The sequence below is a fragment of the Notechis scutatus genome, chromosome 2 (genome assembly GCF_049901735.1).
Source record: "Notechis scutatus isolate UNSWTSFEM ecotype Mainland chromosome 2, rNotScu1.2, whole genome shotgun sequence".
NCBI classification, from domain to species: domain Eukaryota; kingdom Metazoa; phylum Chordata; class Lepidosauria; order Squamata; family Elapidae; genus Notechis; species Notechis scutatus.
In genome coordinates this window covers 56,035,352-56,057,969 of record NC_142010.1, presented here as the reverse complement: position 1 = coordinate 56,057,969, position 22,618 = coordinate 56,035,352, and the positions used below count along the sequence as shown (strand labels likewise).

The window sequence follows — 22,618 nt, the reverse complement described above, 5'->3', positions numbered from 1 at the left end:
GTAATTTTTTTGAATTAGGTATTCTTGAAAACAGAAAAGCCCCTTCATCTTTTTTTAATGACTTGATTTTCTTCTACTAAAAGGCGAGTTCTCAGATTTCTTGCATTTCAATGGCCAGAAATTAGAGAAACGTATTAATCATAACAAGCAGCTCCTTGGACAGTTTGAGCTTTCTGAGTTGGTGCAGAAAGGACATTCTTTGTTGTGCTTTTTTGATGACGTTTTTGATGTTAGGTGTCATTTTAGGTCTTGTGATATGATAGAACCTAGACATTTCTGCTGATACAGTTCTACAGAATTATTGAGTCTGTCATCTGCACCTCTATAACTGTCTGGTTTGGTTCTGCAACCCAACAAGACAGATACAAACTTCAGAGAATAATTAGGACTCCAGAAAAAACAATTACTACCAACCTGCCTTCCACTGAGTACCTGTATACTTCACGAATCCAAAAGAAGGCTCTGAAAATATTTACAGAGCCCTGACATCCTGGAACTAAATTGTTTCAACTTCTACCCTTAAAACGATGCTATAGAGCACTGCACACCAGAACAACTAGACACAAGGACAGCCATCACTCTGCTAAAGAAATAATTCTCTCAACACTGTCAAACTATTTACTAAGTCTGCATTACTATTACTATTAATCCTCCCATCCTTCCTTTCACCCATGTCCTCCCACTTATGACTGTATGACTGTAACCTTGTTGGTTGCATCCTAATGATTTTTATTGACTGTTTTCTAATATGATTTGATTTCTTATTGTACCCTATGACTATTATTAAGTGTTGTACCTTATGACGAATGTATCTTTTCTTTTATGTACACTGAGAGCATATGTACCAAGACAAATTTCTTGTGTGTCCAATCACACTTGGCCAATAAAGAATTCTATTGTTCTGTTCTGTTCTGTTCTATTCCATTCTATTCTATTCTATTCTATTCTATTCTATTCTATTCTGTTCTGTTCTGTTCTGTTCTGTTCTGTTCTGTTCTGTTCTGTTCCATTCTAAAACATTAAAAGTAAAAGATGAAAAGAGCAATGATGCAAGGATCTTATTCTCCCTCAGTGAATTTGGGAGTATCTGCATCAGGAGGAGGGAGGGTTCCATCCTTGTTCCATTGGGCAGGCATTGTTGCACAAAAACAACCAAAGTTAGAAAGTTTCAAGGACTTCAAGTTGAACCCTGACTTACAAACATTCTTGTCTATTGGTAGTACTGGATAAAATACTTCTAATTACCCTAACCCTGCCACGTAACTACCTCTTAAAGGGAATGCAACTGTTCAGATTCAAAGGCTTTTCCATTCAAGCATTACTGCCTAAAAATGCTCACCTCTCTCAGTTCCTGGGCAACTGAATTTAGGCGTTCGTTTTCAGACTGGGTGTTGGCAAGGACATTCTTCAGCTGCTTGAGTTCCGTCTGCAGTTCCATAACCTTTTTCATGTAGTATTCTTCTTTTGTGGCAGATTCCTGTATCAAAGTCTCCTCTCTGCTCTCTCCATCTGCTGCTACTTTCTTGTGGTTGGTATGAGCCTGACCAAAAGCCTGGAATAGAAATCACAGCAGATTATTATTATTATTTTTATAAAAATTAGAAGAACATTTTGCAGAATGCATGCTTATTGTACCATAGGAAAGAATTTAAGCAGGCCAATGTCTTTATCCATGAAAAAGCAACAATATATTTTATGAAGATAGGCAGACAGATAAAAACGTCCTTTTCAAGAGAGATTAGCTAAGAGAAAATAGCATATATAAAAGCAATATCTGAGCTGATGACAAAAGACTTATTCTCAGATTTTTGGTATCTTAAAAAAAGCAAATCTCATAAGCAGTTCTCATGGACTACTGTCAATAGTTTTATTATATGTTCACAATAGGCTTTCCAATTAAATCAGTTTGATTTTCATTTATGGATATAGTACTGAGATAAGAGTCTCAAACATTAACAGCAATAAATAGAATCCACAAGGTCCCATGTGAAATACTATATTCACCTTTAAGTCACACCAGAAGCATCAAGCCAAAATTTCTCTTTAGATGTACCAAACAGATCAATTTTGTTGATTTTTGATGACTAACTCAACAATTTTCTGTCTTTTAAATAACAGTTATGGCTATATTGGAAAGTTAATGTAACTCTTCTGTTAAATATTCCTGCCAATAAGTACAGTCAGTGCAAGGAGGGTTATATGGATAAAACAAATGAATTAATGAAACGAATCTTTCTCTATATAATTCCCATTTTCCCTGAACAAAAGCTCCTGTTTCGTCTATGCAAATAAAAGTACACCTTAGGTCAGAATATTAACAGTTGCTTCAGCCAGGTAAGGGAAAGATTATTGTGAAGAAGGTCTGAGCGGTCCTTGTGTTCACTGATTTTGGCTATTTTCTTGCAGAAATTTCATTACCCAAACTAGATATCAGTGCTAGCACTAATAATTTTACCCACTTTGCATAATCAAATGTCTGCAAAAAAAACAACCAAGCTCAGAGAGCACCATTTCAACTCTGAGCTACAAATATTTTCTTTCATTGAAGGAGGTTTATTTCTGTCGTTATTGAGTCAACACCACTCAGATATAATTAAATATTCCATCAATCAAAATCCTGTTCTCCCAGTATTACACATATTACCAATTTGTTTTTGCTGACAAAGTGTTCTCTCCCATACTATTTTAGTACTTCTAGGACAGTCTCCCAATTCCTATATTTATCTACTATTATTATAGATGGCCTCCTTCATGGATCATTAACTTGTACTGGCAGCTTGGGCATCCAAATTATGCGATGAACTATATATATCCCTCAGAGCTCACTCTCCCAGGAAAGTCACCAATGATGAGCTGCTCATAGATGAGAGGAAAGATTAAATATGGTCCATGGGAGGCAATACTAAAAAATGTGTGTTGCTTAAGGCTGAACTACTGAATTCCTGATGACTCTGTGTTCACTTTTCTTTATGCAGACTACTGCATTACCATGGAATGTATTATCAATTCATCAGAACCCAATAAAGGAATGGCAATTAATTTTTTTATATTCTGCCCCCAAAATTAAATTTACATTCATAAGCAGGACAAGATCAACTCATATTGGAAGGTGAGCTACTCTCATTCTCATCAGAACAATCCAACAATTATTGTAATTAATTATCAGTTGGCCACTAGATCTCTTATACCACAGGCATACCTTGAAGAATCAGAACAGTACAGAAAAAGAAATGAGCTCTCTTTTATTTATTTATTTTATGCACTTTTATCTTGTTATTATTAAAAACAAAATTTTAGGGCAATCCAATCCTTTTTGGATCCACTGGTGCAGTCAGTTTCAGTTCCATACCATACAAGCATTTTCCATGAATATTTGATTGTTTATTTTGTGAATTGCCAATTTAAAAACTACTCTCAACCCATTATTTTGTATATAGTCATATATCCATACACACATCTCACATGCATAATGATTCTTAGTAATTATGTTAAAAAGGAATGGGTGTTCCATCTTTTACAAGAATTGGGGTAAAAATTAATTAACTGAAGATAAATTGATAAGGGGCAGTGTCAATTCAATTATATCTTTTATTTTGGAAGATTTTAATAGCAAATGAATTTAAATTTCAAATCAATCTATGCTTAATAAACAGGTATGAATATAAAATATATACAAATTTAGGGGAGTTTTTTGGTCTTTTTTAAAGGAATGTATGTCTTGTTATGTATTACTAAGCAAGAACAAAGGACACGTTATACCGGCCTCCAAAATGACCCTCATCAGATGTTTTTTATTACAATTTTGTCTTCTTTAATCACTAACTGTGAAGGGTATAACTAAAAGACTACAACTAAAGCGAATCATTATACAACATATCTAGAAAAGGGTAAGGCTGCCTAGGATAAAAACAATAAGATGTATCTTAAGACAATTAGATAACTATGATAACAGAACATCAATTCTGTCAATGCAAACATTGTAAATTTTTATTTTTTATTTTTTCCTAATTCTATTGATGGATTTTCAGATCAACAACAAATGTTTAAGCACAAGCATTTTGCTTTCCACTGGATAAACTGCATACCAATTGCTTGCATTTTACAACAAAGTATAATGGACAAAATAAATAAATTTGAGGGACAAGAAGAGCTACCACTAAGATAACAGTCAGATAAAAGAAATCTGAAAAACTGTAACTTGAAAAAGCATCTCAGACAAAAGTCTCCTTAACTGTGATGAAGATAAAGGGAAAGAGGTGAGAAGGATTTTCAGAGTTCACGTTTCTGTTACCATAATGTTATAATAAAAGTAATATTAGCACACATGACTTTCATTCTGTAGCCTGGTCTACCCTTGAAGGGCTGATAGAAAGTTATATTTCAACAAAATGTAGATTAAAGTATCAAAATCTTTTAAAAAAATTGAATATCACTAAAATGGGTTGCATTACATTTCAAACCCCTTTTAAATAATTTCAACAAGTTGACAACTGATTATGAAGACGATGCAAACTAGCATTACACTCAGCTAAAATTAGCTTTCCAGGAGGTATTAGTATATTTGGTGAAAACCACAGATAATTTATTTTGGCCAAGTGTTTTTGAGAAAATTATCTCAATAACATGGTAATAAACCCTGCAATCATATAATTTTCATTTTATCAATATAAATAGATATAGCAGTATAAATTTATTCAATTACAAATACTAAACATAAGGTTTGCCACCACAAAGTAGGTTTGAAGCCTAAAGCATCTTTATCTGGAACAGTAGTTGTAGAGTTGTAATTGCAGGAATGTTCCAATCTCGGATGGCAAACCTCAGATAAAGAATGTTTCCAAGCAAATACAACTCAGGCAAACAAAGTCACTAATCTATGGATAAAGGAGGATTAGAGAGGGGAAGTAAACCTATGTTAGATTTTAACTAGAGATAATTGTATGGATTACTGTACTAAACAGTAACGAAAGTTAAGCAGTAACCAAAGTTAACCAATGATGGAGGATAACTAAAAATGTATATAAATGCAAGACTGTACTCCAATAAAGATCATCATCATGATTCAGTTGTTCATGATCAAACAACTCGACTGCCTCGTCATTACAACAAGTAGTATTTAATATTCTGGGAAATATATTTAGCTAAAAATTAACAGAACAAAGTATTTTGAAGAGCCCTGTAATTTATTCAAATCTGCTTACCATTTCCCTTTTTAAAAATTGTGTTCATATACCATTCTAAACATGGATGTCTGATGTGTCTCAATATGTACTACATAGTAATCCATTATTAATCTTTTTTTAATTCTTGTAATGTTGTGTTCATTCAATCAAAAATATAATGCAATTTTAAAATATTTTAAATGCTACAGGAAGTTTTCAGCAAGTTATTTGACATAAAAGAGAGTACAACTCTCAGGTTACTTCTTAACCCCCCATTATTAACCAAAGAATCAATCAGTTACGTACTTATAACAAGCTTAACAACAGATCAATGAAACATCATTTTAAATCTTTCAATAGGTTTGTGTTGAATGACTGATCTATTAAAAACTGGTTGTTAGTTTTTTACTAGCTTATTTTAATAAGATTTCAAGTGCAGCAATTAACTACTGACTTTATGCATTCTGTTATGATTTTGTAGAATTCAGGTGCAACTCTCAATATGTAAATGTCTTTCTCCTTTATGTTGTGTGTCATGGAAACAACTCATTTGAGTTTACATTCACTCTTAGCACACTAAGTTGCTGATAAATATTAATATTAGATATTTTAAATATTAAAATATTTCTCATTCTCTCTTGAGCATGCATTTCTTTTCCATTCTTAACCCTTTGCTCCTTTGCCACCCTTCATTTAAAACCTAGTAATACCCAAGCATTAAGCATGAATAGAAACTGTATTTACATATTAAAGGAAGCAGTGCTTTACTAAGATACCAATTATACAAGCATTGTATAATACCCACATAAAGAATGAGCCCATAAACAGTGAAAACAGATAGCGATACTGAAATAAGCGAACAGAAACAAATGTTCAAAACAGTACTCAGTTTTGAAGTATCTGTGTCCTCTCTACTTTAAGGAATTGCTTGTTCCCATTATTTAATATTAACCATAGTTTATTTTTCATTGGTTGATGACTTTGCAAGTTGTGGTTAATTAGGAAAGAAATATTTGCAGCCTGCTTCCTGCCTAAGGAAGATATATACAAACATAGCGAGAATCAAAGTTTTTTCTCACAGAGCTAAATTGTTATATATAATCTGAATTCAGCCATGGACTTTAATGTATAAGGAAACTACAAAAGAGGCAGCATAATATGAGAAATTTAATTCCCATTGTAGCAGAAACATTATTACATTGTTCTCACCTCCTGAGGTTCAGTTATTAAATTATTCAGTTAGCTTAGCATTGTAATGTCAGTGAAACTCAGCTTTAACCCAACCCTCTCCAAAAGGTTGGGGCTGACAATCATGTTGTTGGCTGGGAATTTTGAAAGCTACAGAACAAATCTAAAGCACGCCACTGAGGAAGAGTGAAATATTTATTTTATTTTATTATTATTTTATTATTTTTATTTTTATTATTTTTATTTTATTATTTTATTTATTTTATTTTATCTTATTTTATTTTATTTAATTTTATTTTATTTATTTTATTTTATTATTTATTTTATTATTTTATTTTATTTTATTTTATTTTATTATTTTATTTTATTATTTTATTATTTTATTTATTTTATTTTATTTTATTTATTTTATTTTATTTATTTTATTTTATTTTATTATTTTATTTTATTTTAATTTTATTATTTTATTTTATTTTATTTATTTATTTTATTTTATTATTTTATTATTTTATTTTATTTATTTTATTTTATTATTTATTTTTATTTATTTTGATTTGTCAATCGCTTACAAGATAATAGGTATATATATATACATAGTTATGAAAACATGAAATGGGTACATATAAGAATAAAAGAAACAATAGGACAGGGACGGTAGGCACATTGGTGTGCTTATGCACGCCCCCTACAGACCTCTTAGGAAAGGGTCAATAGTAGACAGTCTAAGGTTAAAGTTTTTGGGGTTTGGGGAAGAAACCACAGAGTCAGGTAGAGTATTCCAGACATTGACCACTCTGTTGCTGAAGTCGTATTTCCTGCAATCAAGTTTGGTGCTGTTAAGCTTGAGTTTGTATCTATTGTGTAGCTGTAACTGTACTTACAGAAAGACATGGTATAAATGGGAGGAGTTAACAATAACTGTGATGTGATTGATGTCAGCTCAGCATTCATTAGAGAAAAAACATCCCCCAAAATAAAATCTAGCCTGTCATTTAGAGAATAGCCTTTTAGGTTCAGATACACTAAGCACTGTAACTGTAGTTCTTTAGCTCAGAGTTTGAAACCATTAGGATGTTTCATCATTCTGTTAATCATGCTGCTGCTCAGTCACTCTTTCTGAGATGAGGTCTATACAAATGTCATAAATACATAAAAGGCTTAATACAAATAAAAGGGTAAATGGGATTAAGTTAAAATGGGAGTAAACTAGAACAGGATTTTTTCTGTTGCTATTCATATTTCTGCATAGCTGTAGAACATAATTACAGCTGTTCGCACACAATAACATCTAGGATGAGTCCAAGTTACCTGAGAAACCATCTCATCCCAATGGGACTGCTCTGCCCCACCCATGCCAGCAGAGGAGGCATACTGCAGACCCCATCTGTCAAGGAATTTCAGCTCGCAGAGTCCAGGAGAAGAGCCATCTCTGCCATGCCCTTTGGAACATCTTGCTTTGAGGTGGGACATGCTCCCACCCTCATGGTCTTCTGCAATAGCCTGAAGACCTGGCTCTGCCTGTTGGTTAGGGGTGGGAGTATCACGCTGGAAGTGGTTGATGAAACAATAGAAGATCCCACCTCCCACCCTGCACATCCTGCTCCCTCCCTCCCCATCTTTAATTTTTATTTTTAATATTATTAGAAATATCTATTCTTATGGTTTTATTGCTTTTAATGTTGCAAGCCACCCAGAGTCACATGTGATGAGATGGGTGGCAAATAAATGTAATAAATAAAATAAATTTTGTAAATTTTGCACATGGATCCAGTCCAATTCAGTACTGCTGTATTTCTTATTAAGGTACCTTTTTACACATTTCAAAAGAAGAAGCCCTGGCTCAAACTACAAAGCCACACTAAGAAGGAAAATCAATTACACTATTAATTTGGTTTCAGAAACTGTATTTTGCAGTTAACGTTGTTTAAATACTTAATACTTACTTAATATTTAACTTAGCACTCTCTAGGTGTAATGAATTGTAATTCACTGCCCACAGCCCTTCTGTGAAGGAGATACGTAATTAAAAAGTTTGATAAATATCCTAACCAATGTATCGCTTAATATGTGTAGAGTGGGAATTAACTGGAGATATCGAAGTTTGAACCTGTTCTTCTTCTGCATAAAGAATATGTGCTCCACATGTATGATTTATAGAGGGAAATCAGATATGAATAGAATTTAAAAGCATAATTATAATCACTTTTTCATAGCAAACATGGGATGGGAATTAATGATTTGACCGTTCCTGCATACTTGCCCACATGGAGGAGAATAGCCATTCTTCATTATGAGCCTGTGAAGAGCATCCAGGTAGGTGGGAAGTACCTGATCGCCCATTCTCTTTGAGCTGTGAATCCAGTAGTGGGGGGTGCTTCAGTCTGCATATCTAGGCTGGGCTTAATTTCTGGAACACTCCTCCTCCTCCACGGGACTCCTCCCCAGCGTTCCCCAGTTTTGGCGAAGACGAGAGAATAAACACCACTCGCCCTGAACGCCTTAACAATTCATTGGCCGAAACAGGACCCCACCAGAGGGAAAAAGGAGTGGTGCAGGATGCTCTTCACAGCTCAAAGAGAACAGGTGTATCAGGTAAGTACCAACGCCCTTTCTCCTATGAACTGTTCAGAGCATCCAGTAGTGGGACATACCAAAGCTTGGCCTGTCCTATGGGAGGGACACCGTCTGGCTTAGAATTCCCTCCTGGTCCCCGTGGACCCGTTGCAGAACTCGTCTACCAAAGGAGGCCTCAGCGGATGCAAACACATCTATTTTATAATGCCTAATGAAGGGCGATGGAGAGGCCCAGGTTGTGGCTCGACAAATATCAGTTATTGGTGCCTGCGTGGCCCATGCTGCCGATGTTGCTGCGCTCCTTGTTGAATGATCTGTTATGCCCCTGGGCACCTTTAATGATTGAGTCTGATACGTTTTCGCTATCGCAGCCCGTAGCTAACGGCCTACTGTGGAAGAAGAGACCTTGCATCCCTGGGTGTTTGGCTGAAACAACACAAATGAAGCTTCCGTTTTCCGGAAAGTCGCTGTGCGATGAATATATATTCGCAATGCTCGCCTCACATCAGGCCGATGCCATTGTAGTTCCAACCTTTGAGATGGCCTGGGAAAAAAGTTAGGAAGTATCAGCTCTTGTGCCCTGTGAAACGCCGAATTAATTTTGGGTATAAATGTAGGATCAGGACGAAGGACCACCCGGTCAGAATGGAAGACACAAAGGTCTTTTCTGATCGACAAAGCTTCCAGTTCCAAAATACGACAAGCGGAAGTGATCGCTACAAGGAAAACTACTTTGTACATCAGAAATTGGAGAGTTGACGATTTCAAGGGTTCGAAAGAGTACTTAGTGAGTACAACGAGGACCTTGTTAAGGTCCCAAGTGGGATAACAGTGAACCACTGGCGGGTGTAAATTTGTGGCTCCTCGAAGGAAGCTCCGTATGCGTGGGTGATCAGAAAGAAACAGTAGTCCCTCAGAAGTGACAACCGATGCCAAAGCCACTACCTGCCTTTTCAACGTATTAGATGATAATCCCTTGTCAAGCCCCTCTTGTAGAAACTCTAGGATTTGAGCCACTGATGGATAGATGGGACCAGTTTGAGACTTAGTACACCATTTGCAGAAACTGGACCACGTGGCATTGTAGATGCGAGTCGTTGAGGGGCATCTGGCAGCTTGGATGGTGGCAATAACTCTGTCGGAAAACTTTTTGCTCTTCAGACGTCTCTGCTCAAACTCCAGACGGTCAGGTGCAATCATTGAGAGTCCGGATATTGAAGGGGTCCCTGGGTTAGCAAAACCCTGTCCAACGGAATTCTCCATGGTGTTGCTAAGGATAGATTGTGGAGGTCTGCAAACCATGGCCATCTGGGCCAGTAAGGAGCTATTAGCAGCAGCTCCGCCCTCTCATCCAGCAGCTTCTGGATGACCTTGGGGATCAGAGGAAGTGGTGGGAATGTGTACAGAAGACCCTGGGGCCAACGGCAGCAGAGCACGTTGAAGTTCTCCGCTCCTTGCGAGGGGTACCTGGAAATGAAACTGGGGAGCTGAGAGTTGAGGGGGGAAGTGAACAAGTCTACCACCGGCTGCCTGAATCTCCTGACCGCCTCTTGAAACAGGATCGGATGGAGGCACCACTCCGATTGATCAATTGTGGCTCTGCTTAGCCAGTCTGCCTGTGTATTCGACAGGCCCGAAATGTGTTCTGCTCTGATGGAAAGTAGGTTGCTCTTCGCCCAATGACCCAAGCGCTCCGCTTCCTGCATGGGATGTTTCGACTGTGTGCCCCCCGTTTGTTTATGTGAGCTTTGGCTGTGACATTGTCGGTCAATATTAGTATGTGTTGATTGTGTACCTGTGGAAGGAAGCTGTGAAGAGCCAGGTGTACTGCTCAAAGCTCCAGCCAGTTTATGCTGCACGACTGTTCTATAGCAGACCAGCGGCCTTGGGTTGTGAGCGACTGAACATGAGCTTCCCATCCAAACAGGCTGGCATCAGTGGTGATGGTAAGTCTGTGTGGCTATTTGAAGAGGCAGCCTCTGTTGATGACTGGTCTGGTCCACCAGAGAAGAGATATGAGGACCTTTGATGGTACCTTGACCTTGTATTTGGAGTTGCTTCGGCTGGAGCTCTGGTATGGGAGCAGGAACCACTGGAGGGATCTAGTGTGGAGCCAGGCCCAAGGGATGATTGATATACATGAGATCATCTTGCCTAACAATTTTGATAGTTCAGCTAGGGACACCCTCTTAAGACCCCTGATCTCCTTAACTAATTGCTGAATGCTATTTAGTCTATCTGGTGACTGGTAAACTTTGCCTTCCACTGTATCTATAACTGGTCCCAGATGGATTAACCGAGACGATGGTGTTAAATGACTCTTCTTCCAATTTATTGAGAACCCGTGTTGTTGTAGGGATTGTAATGTGTTCTGAGTATCTCTGACTGCTTGATGATTGGAAGATCATCCAATGGGATGATGGGAGTCGGGTCCAGGGAGTTATCTTGGACGCTGAAAAGACCTGTTTCCTGCTCCTCGTAAGGATCTCTTGGATTGACCACCCCTTCTGCTCCTATTCCCAAAGTCAGACCTGTCTGGCTGCTGCCCTGGTCTGAATGATGGGGGTCTCTGGTATCTGGGTGAAAAGTGTCCCTGGTAAAAGGGCCAAAAGGATCCCCTCCGAAAGGACTGAGGGTTTCTAGAATCTGACTTCCGAAAAAGGGAAGGTAGAATTTTCTTTTTGTTTCGGGTTTCAATTAGTAGCGGCTCAAGGGAAGGGCCGAACAATAGGAGATGAAGCCAGCTTGTATTTGTACTTAAAGTCCGCTTGCCAATGTTTTAACCATAGTGAGCGTCACGCTGTGACATGTGAAGTAATGGCCCTGACTGAAAACTTGACTGCATGATAAGTTGCGTCAGCTGAGAATTCAGCGGCTGCTATAAGTTTAGCAATATCTTGGTGCGCTCTAATGTTGGAATTAAGGACATGTTCCCGTAAGAGGCGGAGCCATCTGAGAGAAGAACGGGTAAAGAAGGAGGCGGCCATGGCTGCTCTGATGGCCCACGCGTCAGACTGATGGGCCCTGCCTAGGGCTAGCTAGGCCCATTTTTCCTCTGGCTTTAATGCCTCTAGCGTTTCACTGGGAATGGAGGAGGATGCTAATCCCACTATAGGTTCATCTATCTCGGGAGTATTCAACAATTTTGAGAAATCAGGGGCCAAATTTAAATATTTCCTGTCATATCCAGTGGGGGCCGGGTACGCTGTTGCAGACGCCCACTGTTTTTGTACCAGGTCCGAAAACATGAGAGGAAGTGGGATCACCTCTGCTTTGACTACTGGTTGGTTGAAAATTAGATCTTCTGGTCCCTCTTCTGAAGGAGCTGGAGTGATAGAAGGGGTCGACTTGTTCAGGTGCGCAATGTTTTTTGCCTTAAACAAGAGAGATCTGAAAAGTTGTGGGCGGAATAAGCCTGTAAATACAGGTTGATCGGGAACAAGGCCCTCATCCTCAGACATCCCCCTTTCTAAGGGGTCTGCTTCTGACAGGGGCTCGCTGTCATGTATTGATCCTGATTCAATCTGTTCCATTTGATCAATTTGATCCACTTCTTCCTCCTCCTCCTCCTCCTCCTCCTCAGTCGGCCCTTGGAGGGGCACTTCCCCTTGTAAATGTACCTGGGTATAGTGTTGCTCCAATGTGGTCAACAACCTCAGCTATTGGGAATCATAATCAGTGGTTACAGGATGTTCCCTGGTCAGAACTGCGTGTTGAAGACCTGCTGCGATTCCCTGGCAGATTGCCAGCTCCATCCAGGCCTTCATCCTCTCTGGAACTTCCTCTGGAAAAATGTCGTCCTGTCGAAGACTGGCAGCCGTTGGAGTGAATGTAGCTTTGGGAGCCCTTCGCGTGATCTGTGTTCCAGATAACTGGGCCTGTTGGCTTTGGGGAGCCAAGCTGCGCCTGGATGAGAGGGAGAGATGTAGGGGAGGAGGAGGGTGGGAAGAGGTAGATGGACATGGACTGGAGGAGGGAAAGTCCTGTGAGGCCCTGTGTGCCTCCCGTGTGTACTTATCTATCTGCTTTTCTAATGCTTTATGGCGCCTGTTGGCATCCCTTTCTGAAGCTTTAGAATTCCCTTTAGCCTGCTTAGGTTTGTGCTGAGATTTGGCTTTGACCTTCAAGGAGGTCTGAGAGCTGCTACCGCCTGCCATTTGGATTGAAGGAATTACAGTATGCTTGTTATTCAATGCAATACTGTGAAGGCAATTGGCACGCCCAGGGACCTGATCTAAGGACAGACCGGTTGCCCTGATGATGTTTTTACTCCCCCCTTTTCTCTCTCTCTCTTTTTTTAATAGCTATCTATAATGAGTTGTATCTCAGTATTATTATTATTATTATTATTATTATTATTATTATTATTATTATTATTATTATTATTGTTGTCGTTGTTATATAATCACTAATATATATGGCTATATATATATATGAGTATCAATTAAATAGCACAAGGCAAAAATGTTGAAAACCAAACAGCCAAATTGAGAACGCCTAAAGGCCCAAATTGATAAAGGTAGAGGCCTTCAACAGCTTCCCTGCACAGGCAGACACAGGCCTAGGTGCTCGCTGTTGTGCCGCTGGGTTGATTGGGCTGTGAGGGTTAAGCCAACAATTTAAATGTAGGAATAGCCTCGAATGTAGAAAAAACAAGACGAGGGTATAATGATCCCAAGTGTTCCTAAAAGAAACCATTGCTCAGGACAGAAAGTACCTCACACAGCACAAAATGAAATACAGTCAGCGTGGCCACGAGGTCTGTGTAAGAAAAAATGGTCTCCAGCTGTTAACTTTTTGGCGCGCTCCCCAGCAGCAAATTCCCATGTGAAGGAGTAGCCTCCAAGGGCTCTTCCTATAAGGCTAAACGGTGGGGAAGGGTGGAAGGCACTAAACATTTGAATCTTCCACCCCCAGGCGGCGTTCCGAGGGGGGAAGGAAAGCGATACGACTCCATTGTGAGCAAAGAGCTCACGCCGGTGTTCAGATGAAAGGAACTCTGTGGCTATCTGTCGGAATGGCAGGGGTAGAAAGAGCGGTTGTGGGGAGGGGGCGTGGAGCAGCGCCGAAGCCTCCCTCCACTTAGGGGCGCAAATCAGCACTTCCCTGTAATGCGAGCGATCTCCGACTGCCTGATGTTAAAGGGCCAACGTCGAGAGATCGTAATGCGATTAGAAGGCTAAAGAGTTCTAAAGACAAGCTGATCAATTTTCAAACCTGCTAGTAAAGAAATGAATTTCCTGTTTCAGCCAAGGAAGAATCACAAGCACTGCCTATCCCTCACGAGGCTGAGCCAAAACTGGTGAACGCTGGGGAGAAGTCCCGTGGAGGAGGAGGAGTGTTCCAGAAATTAAGCTCAGCCTAGAAGTGCAGAGACTGAAGCACCCCCCACTACTGGATGCTCTGAACAGCTCATATTCTATTATTTTCACAATAGAGCTGATCTGAAGTGATGAAAGGCAAACTTGATTTTAACATGTTTCTAGGGGATTCAAGATTTTTTTTAAAAAAAAAATCCAGATCAACTAATTGTACAACTTGGAAGAAGCAATATCATTCAGTCACTTAGGCTTTCTGTATTTTTTTGGCTGTGATCCCCAGACCCCAGATGGTCAAAGTGCTGTTAAATTTAATCCCTTGAATTGTGTCTGGACATCTGTCCATAAGTAACTTCCCTCAAGCCATTTATTTCACATGTATAAGCCATGAGCCATCCATCAACTTGTAATTGCTTTGAGTCTCTGCTGGCCAAAATCAAACTGACCTGGATAGAATTTACCAATCCATCTTCTGATTGTGTCCTGCCCTGCTTACTAGTGCAATAATTAAATATTTTTCTATTGCACAAAGATCACACGCTTAGATGTTTCTGCTTTTAAAAATGGTTGTATATACTTATCATGCTTAGGTATGTTTATTGATTAAGCCATAATGACTGAACTCACATATCTAGGCTACATTGCAAACAGTCTACAACCATCTGTATGAGACCCAGCTTTGCAGCGTAATATTGCTGTATTTCCTTTTAAGTAGAAAAAAGTACATCAACATCTCAATGAAGTTAGTGAGCCAATTAACATAGGATACACATATTCAAATAATTGAAGCAAGAGCTATAGCAATTCTTTCTTAGTCTGTAATTCTGATATATTGGCATATTGACTTACTTGCATGTATTACTCCCCATCTCCATATAAGTAAAATTACATCAATCATAGTTTTAACATGATTTTGTATAGGTTTTTTTTAGTATTTTATAGGGAGCTGCCCAGAGTTGGTTGGAAGATAGGTGGGCTATATAAATATTTTAAATAAATAAATAACATGCTGGACTATACCATGAGACTTTTTACATTTGTGAGTAGTATCTTACAGAATATGACAACACTCTACTTCAATATACAAGACACTTTTCTTCTCACTGACCTGCATGGTCCTGAGCACTAAGATACCAGTCTTTCCTAAAATGTGTAAAACAGAAACATAAAATCGATATAAGTCAAAAAAACACCCCTCTCCCCCTTGTCTGCCTCTCATACTCATAACAGAGTTAGGGATCATTTGGCTTTTGGCTTCAAATAGAACTTGAAATTTAAGAACTCACTTTTTTTTATTTAAAAGTTATCACACTGCATTTTCTATATTGTTCTTTTTATATTGAAAGGGGCAGTTCGGTCTACTGCTGGCCTACAAACCAGGAGACTGTGAGTTCTAGTCCTGCCTTGGATATGAAAGCAAGCTGGGTGACTTTGAGTCAGCCATATTCTCTCTCAGCCCAATCCATTTTTGTTGTGGAGAAAGGAATATTACCGATGTTCACCATCTTGAATTACTTATAATAGATAATATTGTCAGAGGATATAAATTAAATAAATAAATAAATCTGCTAGCAACCTCAATATTTGGCAGTAGCCTAGGTTTTATTGTGTCTCTGAAAAATGGTAAGTAGCTAGTAGCTAAGTAGTTTCCTTTGTTTGGTAGTAAAGCTGAAAAAAGAGGAAAAGTTTGATCGTTATTATGTCAGCTGATCATAACACAGTATGAAAGCTTTATAAATTTCTTGCTATAAATACTTCCACTATTTTCTTGTTTCCCTTTGCCCTATGGCAGCAATGATTCCTTAATGACTAAACAACAGTCATGTACCAAAGTCAAGCAGTGCTCTGAGCACCTCCAAAGCTAGAGACCTGATTTGTCATCACAGACCGAGAGAGAGCATGTGATGTGTCCTGCCCTCCAAACATATCTGCCAACACAAGGCTAGGCTATCGTGCATAATGCATTCCAGCAACTAACACATGATTTGTGAAGATGAAGCCAGACATTGCAGTGCTTCACAGCAGAAAATTCCAAATGGTCCAAGTTCAGTAGCTGCAGTAAAAAAAAAAATGGCTTTACCTATATAGTACAGCAGGCAGTGTATAGGAAATTATTATTCTGTAAGATTTATATTGCTGTCCATCTTATGCACCATAACTCGGGACAGCCACAAAAAACAATTAACAATTAACCATTAATACTTGATGTATAAACAATTGCAAATCTTAATTTTTATTTTCAAGACATGTGTAACTGCTGTGCACCCTTACTTATCATCTTTTGCAAAACCAGATCAAACTACCTGTATTTCCCAGAAAATAAGACCCACCCCAAAAACAAGCCCTCGCCTGATTTTTTGGGGTGGGCCCAAGATAAGCTCTACCCAAAAAATAAGCCTGGGGGATGGCCGTGGCCTGCCGGCCCTTGACGCAGTGCAGATACCTGTAAGTCTGAACATGGAGGCAGAGGCAGGGGAGGCAGGTGATCCCGATGCCCCATGTGGACACCTGCACGATGCAGCCATGGGCAAGCCAAGAGACAGTGGGACAGAGTGTTGGGATCGCCTGCCTCCCCCATGTGCCTCTGCCTCTGCCTGGCTCTGCAACGCACTTTTCGCCCAGAGGGAGACAAAGCTTCATCTACTTACAAATGGGATGCTCCGTTTCAAAGCATCCCATTTGCAAGCAGATAAAGCTTCAAGTCTCCCTCATTTCTGAAAATTTTTTGGGAACAGAGTGATTTGCCTGGCTGCGTCGCTCAGATTCCTGCTCCAGTGCCACACCGGTGCCGGAAGAAGTGAGCCAGTGGCCACGTGGGCTCCTGCTGCACATGGTTGCTGGTGCTGCAGCCACCAGGCAGCTATTGGGGTGTGGAGCCACAGGGGCCCTGGGGTAAGCCAGTGTGCATGTCGGGAAGTACCATCCCCCCCCATCTCATGGCAGTGGCACTCAAAAAAATTAAGATACCTCTGAAAATATACTCAAGTGCTTATTTTGGGGCCCAAAAGAAAATAAGACTGGGTCTTATTTTCGGAGAAACACGGCATATTAAATCAAATCAATTCTTTGGGAAAATCTAATACAGATTTTATTATGTTTTACTCAAGGCCAATATCTTATTGTCTACCACACAAGTAGGTTATTTCCTAAAACTTGGCTCAACAAATTTCAATCATATGGAGTTTTTCTTTCCCTGCAGGTTTCTTTTATTTTTACTTGGTGTACATTATGGTATGGATTACAGCTTTGGGAATGTTCAAGATGGTTATCTGTACAGGGGTTACAATTGATCAACCTTTCAATCTCCCTTAGTTCTTCATAACATGGAATATTATAGCATGCTGTCCCACAGAATTATCCAGGCACTCCAGATCAAGTTTCTTCAAGGAAAAAACCTTGAAATAATTTTCAGTGCTCAGAGAACTCCTCATAAAAAAGCCTATATTTACAGTTCACTATTCATTAGCACAATCAGTAAACTGAGCTGCAACATATAAAAATTCCCATGACTGCATGTGCTAGCATTTTGCAGTATGTGAAGTTTTATTTTTAATGATCTGCCCCCTCCCCCAATCATGGCCTCTCATGAAACCCCAGAAAGGGAGGATATTCCAGATCCTTGGAACAATTCCCAAAAAGGAAGGTACATTACTTTATTGTATTTTAATAAATTTCAAAAGCTAATATATTATGGCACAAACCATAATTAGGAACCTAGGGCACTCTAGAGTAGGATTTTTCAAGCTATGCTTCATGGAAAGGTGATCTTAGGAACTTGCTAATTTGGATCAGCTATATAAACCAGGATGAATCTATCTGTGATTGGTGTAGCAAACCAAAATTCCTTGCTTATTTTCTCTAACAAGCCAGAATCATAAACTAAACCCTAATAATTATGATTTGACATGAGGTAAAAAAGATGGGACTCTAATTCAGCTGCATCTTAGCACAAAACATGACCTGAATTGCCTAGGTTGTATATCTACTTCCAGTAGCAGAAGGAATAAAATGGAAACAGCAGAATAGTGGCATCACCACACTTGCTAATTCTAGCTACTGCATCCAAATATAGCCAAATTAGAAGATTATTGACAGGAAAGGCTAGCAAACCCCAGCATCACTTAGGCTGTTATTATACAGAAAAGCCACACAACCAATTATAGTACATCCTCCTTCATTGTGTGCTTAGAGAGAGAGCTTCACTCGTTTTAAGCAAGGTACTTTTTTTAAAGGACTATGTATGCACATCCCCCCCAAAAAAACTGGGCGTTGGTTCTTACCTGATACGCCCCTTCTCGGCGAGCGAGGAGCATCCAGAGACTGGGATGTGCTTCTGAGTCCTCTTCTTGCAGGCTGAGCTTTAGATGAGGAACGCTCCGCCCCTCACGTGGTATCGCGCAGCGTCTCCCCAGTTTTTTGCGATAACGAGAAGAGAGGTGATTAATTCTTTTAATCTACTATTGGCTCCTTGGCTGAATCAAGAGTCCCCACCAGACGGAGAAATTAGGGTGGGGCTGGATGCTCCTACGCGGCTCGCCGAGAAGGGGCGTATCAGGTAAGAACCAACGCCCATTCTCCTCGAGCCGCTCGGAGCATCCAGAGACTGGGACATACCAAAGCTGGGCTGTCCTACGGGTGGGACTCCGTCTGGCCCGAAGGCCCCTCCGGATCACTGATGATCCTCTGTAAGACCCGTCGGCCAAAAGAGGCCTCCGCTGAGGCGCACGTACCTACTTTATAATGTCTGATAAACGGGGACGGAGAGGTCCAGGTGGCTACCCGACAAATGTCAGCGATGGGGGCTTGCGTGGCCCAGGCCGCCGAGGTGGCTGCACTTCTGGTGGAATGGGCGGTTATTCCACCGGAGCGGGCAGGGAATGGGAAAGGTAGCACCTCGCAATGGTGGCCCTGATGCAGCGACTGATGGTGGAGGAGAAACCCTAAGCCCCAGTGACCTGGGTTGAAAGGATAGGAAGAGGGATTCCGACTTTCTCATGGATTGAGTGCGCTTAATATGTATACGCGAGGCCCTTCTAACATCTAGGAGTGCCAGAGGACCCCCTGCCCCTGGAGGGCCTAGGGCAAAAGTTTGGTAGAACCAGATCCTGTGACCTATGGAAGGGAGAGTTGACTTTTGGTAGGAAGGTGGGGTCGGGACAAGAAGGACCACTCGGTCTGCATGGAACACGCATAGATCGCTCCTGACTGACAGAGCTGCTAATTCCGAAACTCGACGAGGAGAAGTAATAGCTACTAGAAAAAAACTACCATAAAGGTGAGAAACTGAAGGGATGAGTCCCTCAAAGACTCGAACGGGAAGCGAGTAAGATAAATGAGGACCTTGATGAGGTCCCATGTGGGAACCTGTGAACAGTGAGAGGGCACAGGTTGGTGGCGCCCTAAGGAAAGATCTAATTCGGGGGTGATGAGAAAGGGAATCGTAGTTATCACAGGAGACCACGGTCGAGAGGGCAGAAAATTGTAGTCTCAGGGTGTTGAGTGCGAGCCCCTTGCGAAGGCCTTCCTGAAGAATTCTAGGATCTGAGCCACAGAGGAGAGAGGGATTAATCTGAGACCCGCTACACCACTTGCAGAACCCCTTCCAAGTGGCATCATAAATTGCGTAGTGGAAGGTCGCCTGGCGGCCAAAATAGTGTCGATGACTTGACTGAGGGCTTTTCACTAGTCAGGCGGATCCGCTCAACCTCCAGACGGCTAACTGGAGCCATTGATGCTCCGGATGCAGAAGGGGCCCCTGAGAGAGGGAGACCCAGTCCGGGGATCCTCCATGGGGCGTACCGATAAAAGCGGAGGTCCGCAAACCACGGTCGCCTGGGCCAATAGGGAGCCACCAGGAGAAGGACTGCCCTCTCCTGAATGCGTTTCTGTATTACTCTGGGAACTAACGGGAGCGGAGGGAGGCATATAGGAGCCCTGGGGCCATGGGCAAAGCATGGCGTTGAGATTCTCCGACCGGTGAGACGGATACCGGGAGAAGAACCGTGGAAGCTGAGTGTTGGACGGAGAGGCGAAAGGGTCCACCACCGGAAGGCCGAATATTCTGGACGCTTCCTCGAGTAGGGATGGATGGAGACTCCATTCTGCCTGGTCCACCGTGGCCCTGCTCAGCCAGTCCGCCTGAGTATTGTCTACTCCGGAGATGTGTACGGCTTTTAGAGATAGGAGGTTGGATTCTGTCCAGCGGCAAAGGCGCTCGGCTTCCCTCATTAGCTGGATGGACTGGGTGCCCCCTTGCCTGTTGATATGGGCATTGGCCGTGGCGTTGTCCGTGAAGCAGAACGTGATGTTTGCGGACCTGAGGAAAAACTGCACAGGGCCAGATGGACAGCGAAGCTCTAGCCAATTGATACTGCACTTCTGCTCGGTCGGCGACCATTTGCCCTGTGCCGAGGCGAGTTGAGATGAGCGCCTCAACCGGACAGGCTAGCGTCCGTAGTGACGGAGAGTCATTGAGGTTCCTCGAAGAGGTGGCCTCTGTTGATGGCGGAATTGGTCCACCAGAGAAGAAACGTGAGGACCCTTGGAGGGACCCTGATTCTGGCCTTGAGTTGCTTCTTCGGATCGTTGGAGCGGGAGCAGGAGCCACTGGAGGATCTACTGTGTAGACGGGCCCAGGGAATAATAGAGATGGGTGACACCATTTTGCCCAACAATTCAGAGAAGTCCATCAAGGCCACCCTCCTTGAACGCCTGCTCTGTTTGACCAGTGCTTGAATGCTAAGGAACCTCTCCGGAGAGAGGAAAACTCTTTGAGAACGGATAAATTATGGCACCCAAGAGGTTGATTCGGGTGGAAGGGGTAAGTTGGCTCTTTGCCAATTGACTAGAAACCCGTGTGCCCATAAGGCGAGAGGAGACCCTGGTATCCCTGACTGCCTGGGATTTGGACGGGGATAGAATAAGGATAACGTCCAAGTAGCAGTGGAGGCGGACGGGAACGCTCCTGAGATGAGCCGCCAGGGCCGCCGGGACCTTGGTGAAGGTCCGGGGCGATGCCAGTCCAAAGGGAAGGGCCACGTATTGATAGTGAAGGCTATTATGACAGAACCTGGGGAATTTGTAATGGGAGGGCCCTGATTGGAATATAGAGGAATGCCTCCGAAAGATCTATGGGAGATAACCAGTCTCCCGCCTGGAGCCTAAAAGAATAGATTGCAAGGAGTGCATATAGAACCCACGTTGGATAAGGTGACGGTTGAGCCGTTTCAAGTCCAGGATGACTCTCCAACCCCCAGAGTGCTTGGGCACCCCAAAGAGATGGGAGTAAAAGCCCTTTTCTCCCTGATTCGGAGGGACAGGTTGCATGGCCTGGATGTCAAGAAGATGATGGATGGCTGCATCCCTTGGTGCACGTTTGGAGGGATCCCTTGAGGAGGGGGGGATGGGATGAAATAATCAGGGGCGGACCTGAACTCCAGGGCGAGACCAAACCTGATTGTGTCCCTAACCCATGCATCGGATGTGGATATGTCCCATTGGGAGCGAAGAGGCTGAGGCGGCCGCCAATGGGGAGGGAGGAAGAGGCTCCACCTTCTGCGGTAGGGCCTTCCTCCCGATCCCGAAAGGGTCTCTTGTAGCTGCCACCGCGTCTGGTCCTGTCGTCCGGGACCATGCGGTCCTGGGATCGGAAGGAAGGGGGTCTAGGGTATCTGGACGGGAAGGGGGTAGATACTTTCTCTTACTGCGGTCCTCGACCAACAGTGGTTCCAAGCTGGGCCAAACAGTTTATCTCCTTAGTGGGAGCAGTGGCCAGCTTGACCTTATTCTTTACGTCCGTCTGCCAGTGTTTGAGCCAGCATGCGACGAGCCGTGACATGCGATGTGATGGCCCTGGAAGAGAATTTTACCGACTGGTAAGTGGCGTCAGCCGAGAACTCGGCTGCAGCCACTGACTTCGCTATGTCCTGGTGAGCTCTGAGATTGGAAGCGGGCGTGTTCCTTGAGCTGACTTAGCCAGCGGATAGAGGACCTAGTGAAAAAGGAAGCGCCATAGCTGATTTAATGGCCCAGGCGTCATATAGGTGGGCCCTGCGCGCGGCAACTCCGCCCGCATGTCATCAGGTTTCAAGGTCTCTAGGGCCTCACAAGGGTAGAGGAGAAAACCAGACCCCCAATGGGGTCATCAAGTTCGGAATGTTCAGAAGGCTAGATAGTGCCGAATCGAGATTAAGGAATCTCTTGTCTTGGCTGAGGGTGTAGGAGGGGTCCCTGTGGAGGTGAGTTGCTTAGCTACCGGATCCACGAAGATGGAAGGGAAGGGATGACCTCAGCTTCCACCACTGGTTGGGTGAAAATGGAGTCCTCCGGGCCCTCTGGGACGGGGGGAAGGTTTGCAGGGACTGGGAAGAAGGCCAG

General features: G+C 42.0%; 1 protein-coding gene across 2 annotated transcripts in view; it reads right to left on the bottom strand.

The window, feature by feature from the left end:
* BICD2 (BICD cargo adaptor 2) overlaps nt 1-22,618 on the bottom strand; it is a 101,909-nt gene that overhangs the window by 26,991 nt on the left and 52,300 nt on the right. For both annotated transcript variants that reach the window (XM_026677339.2, XM_026677312.2), the window contains exon 2: nt 1,340-1,552. In XM_026677339.2, the coding sequence (XP_026533124.2) occupies nt 1,340-1,552 (213 nt within the window). The remainder of the gene's footprint in view (nt 1-1,339; nt 1,553-22,618) is intronic.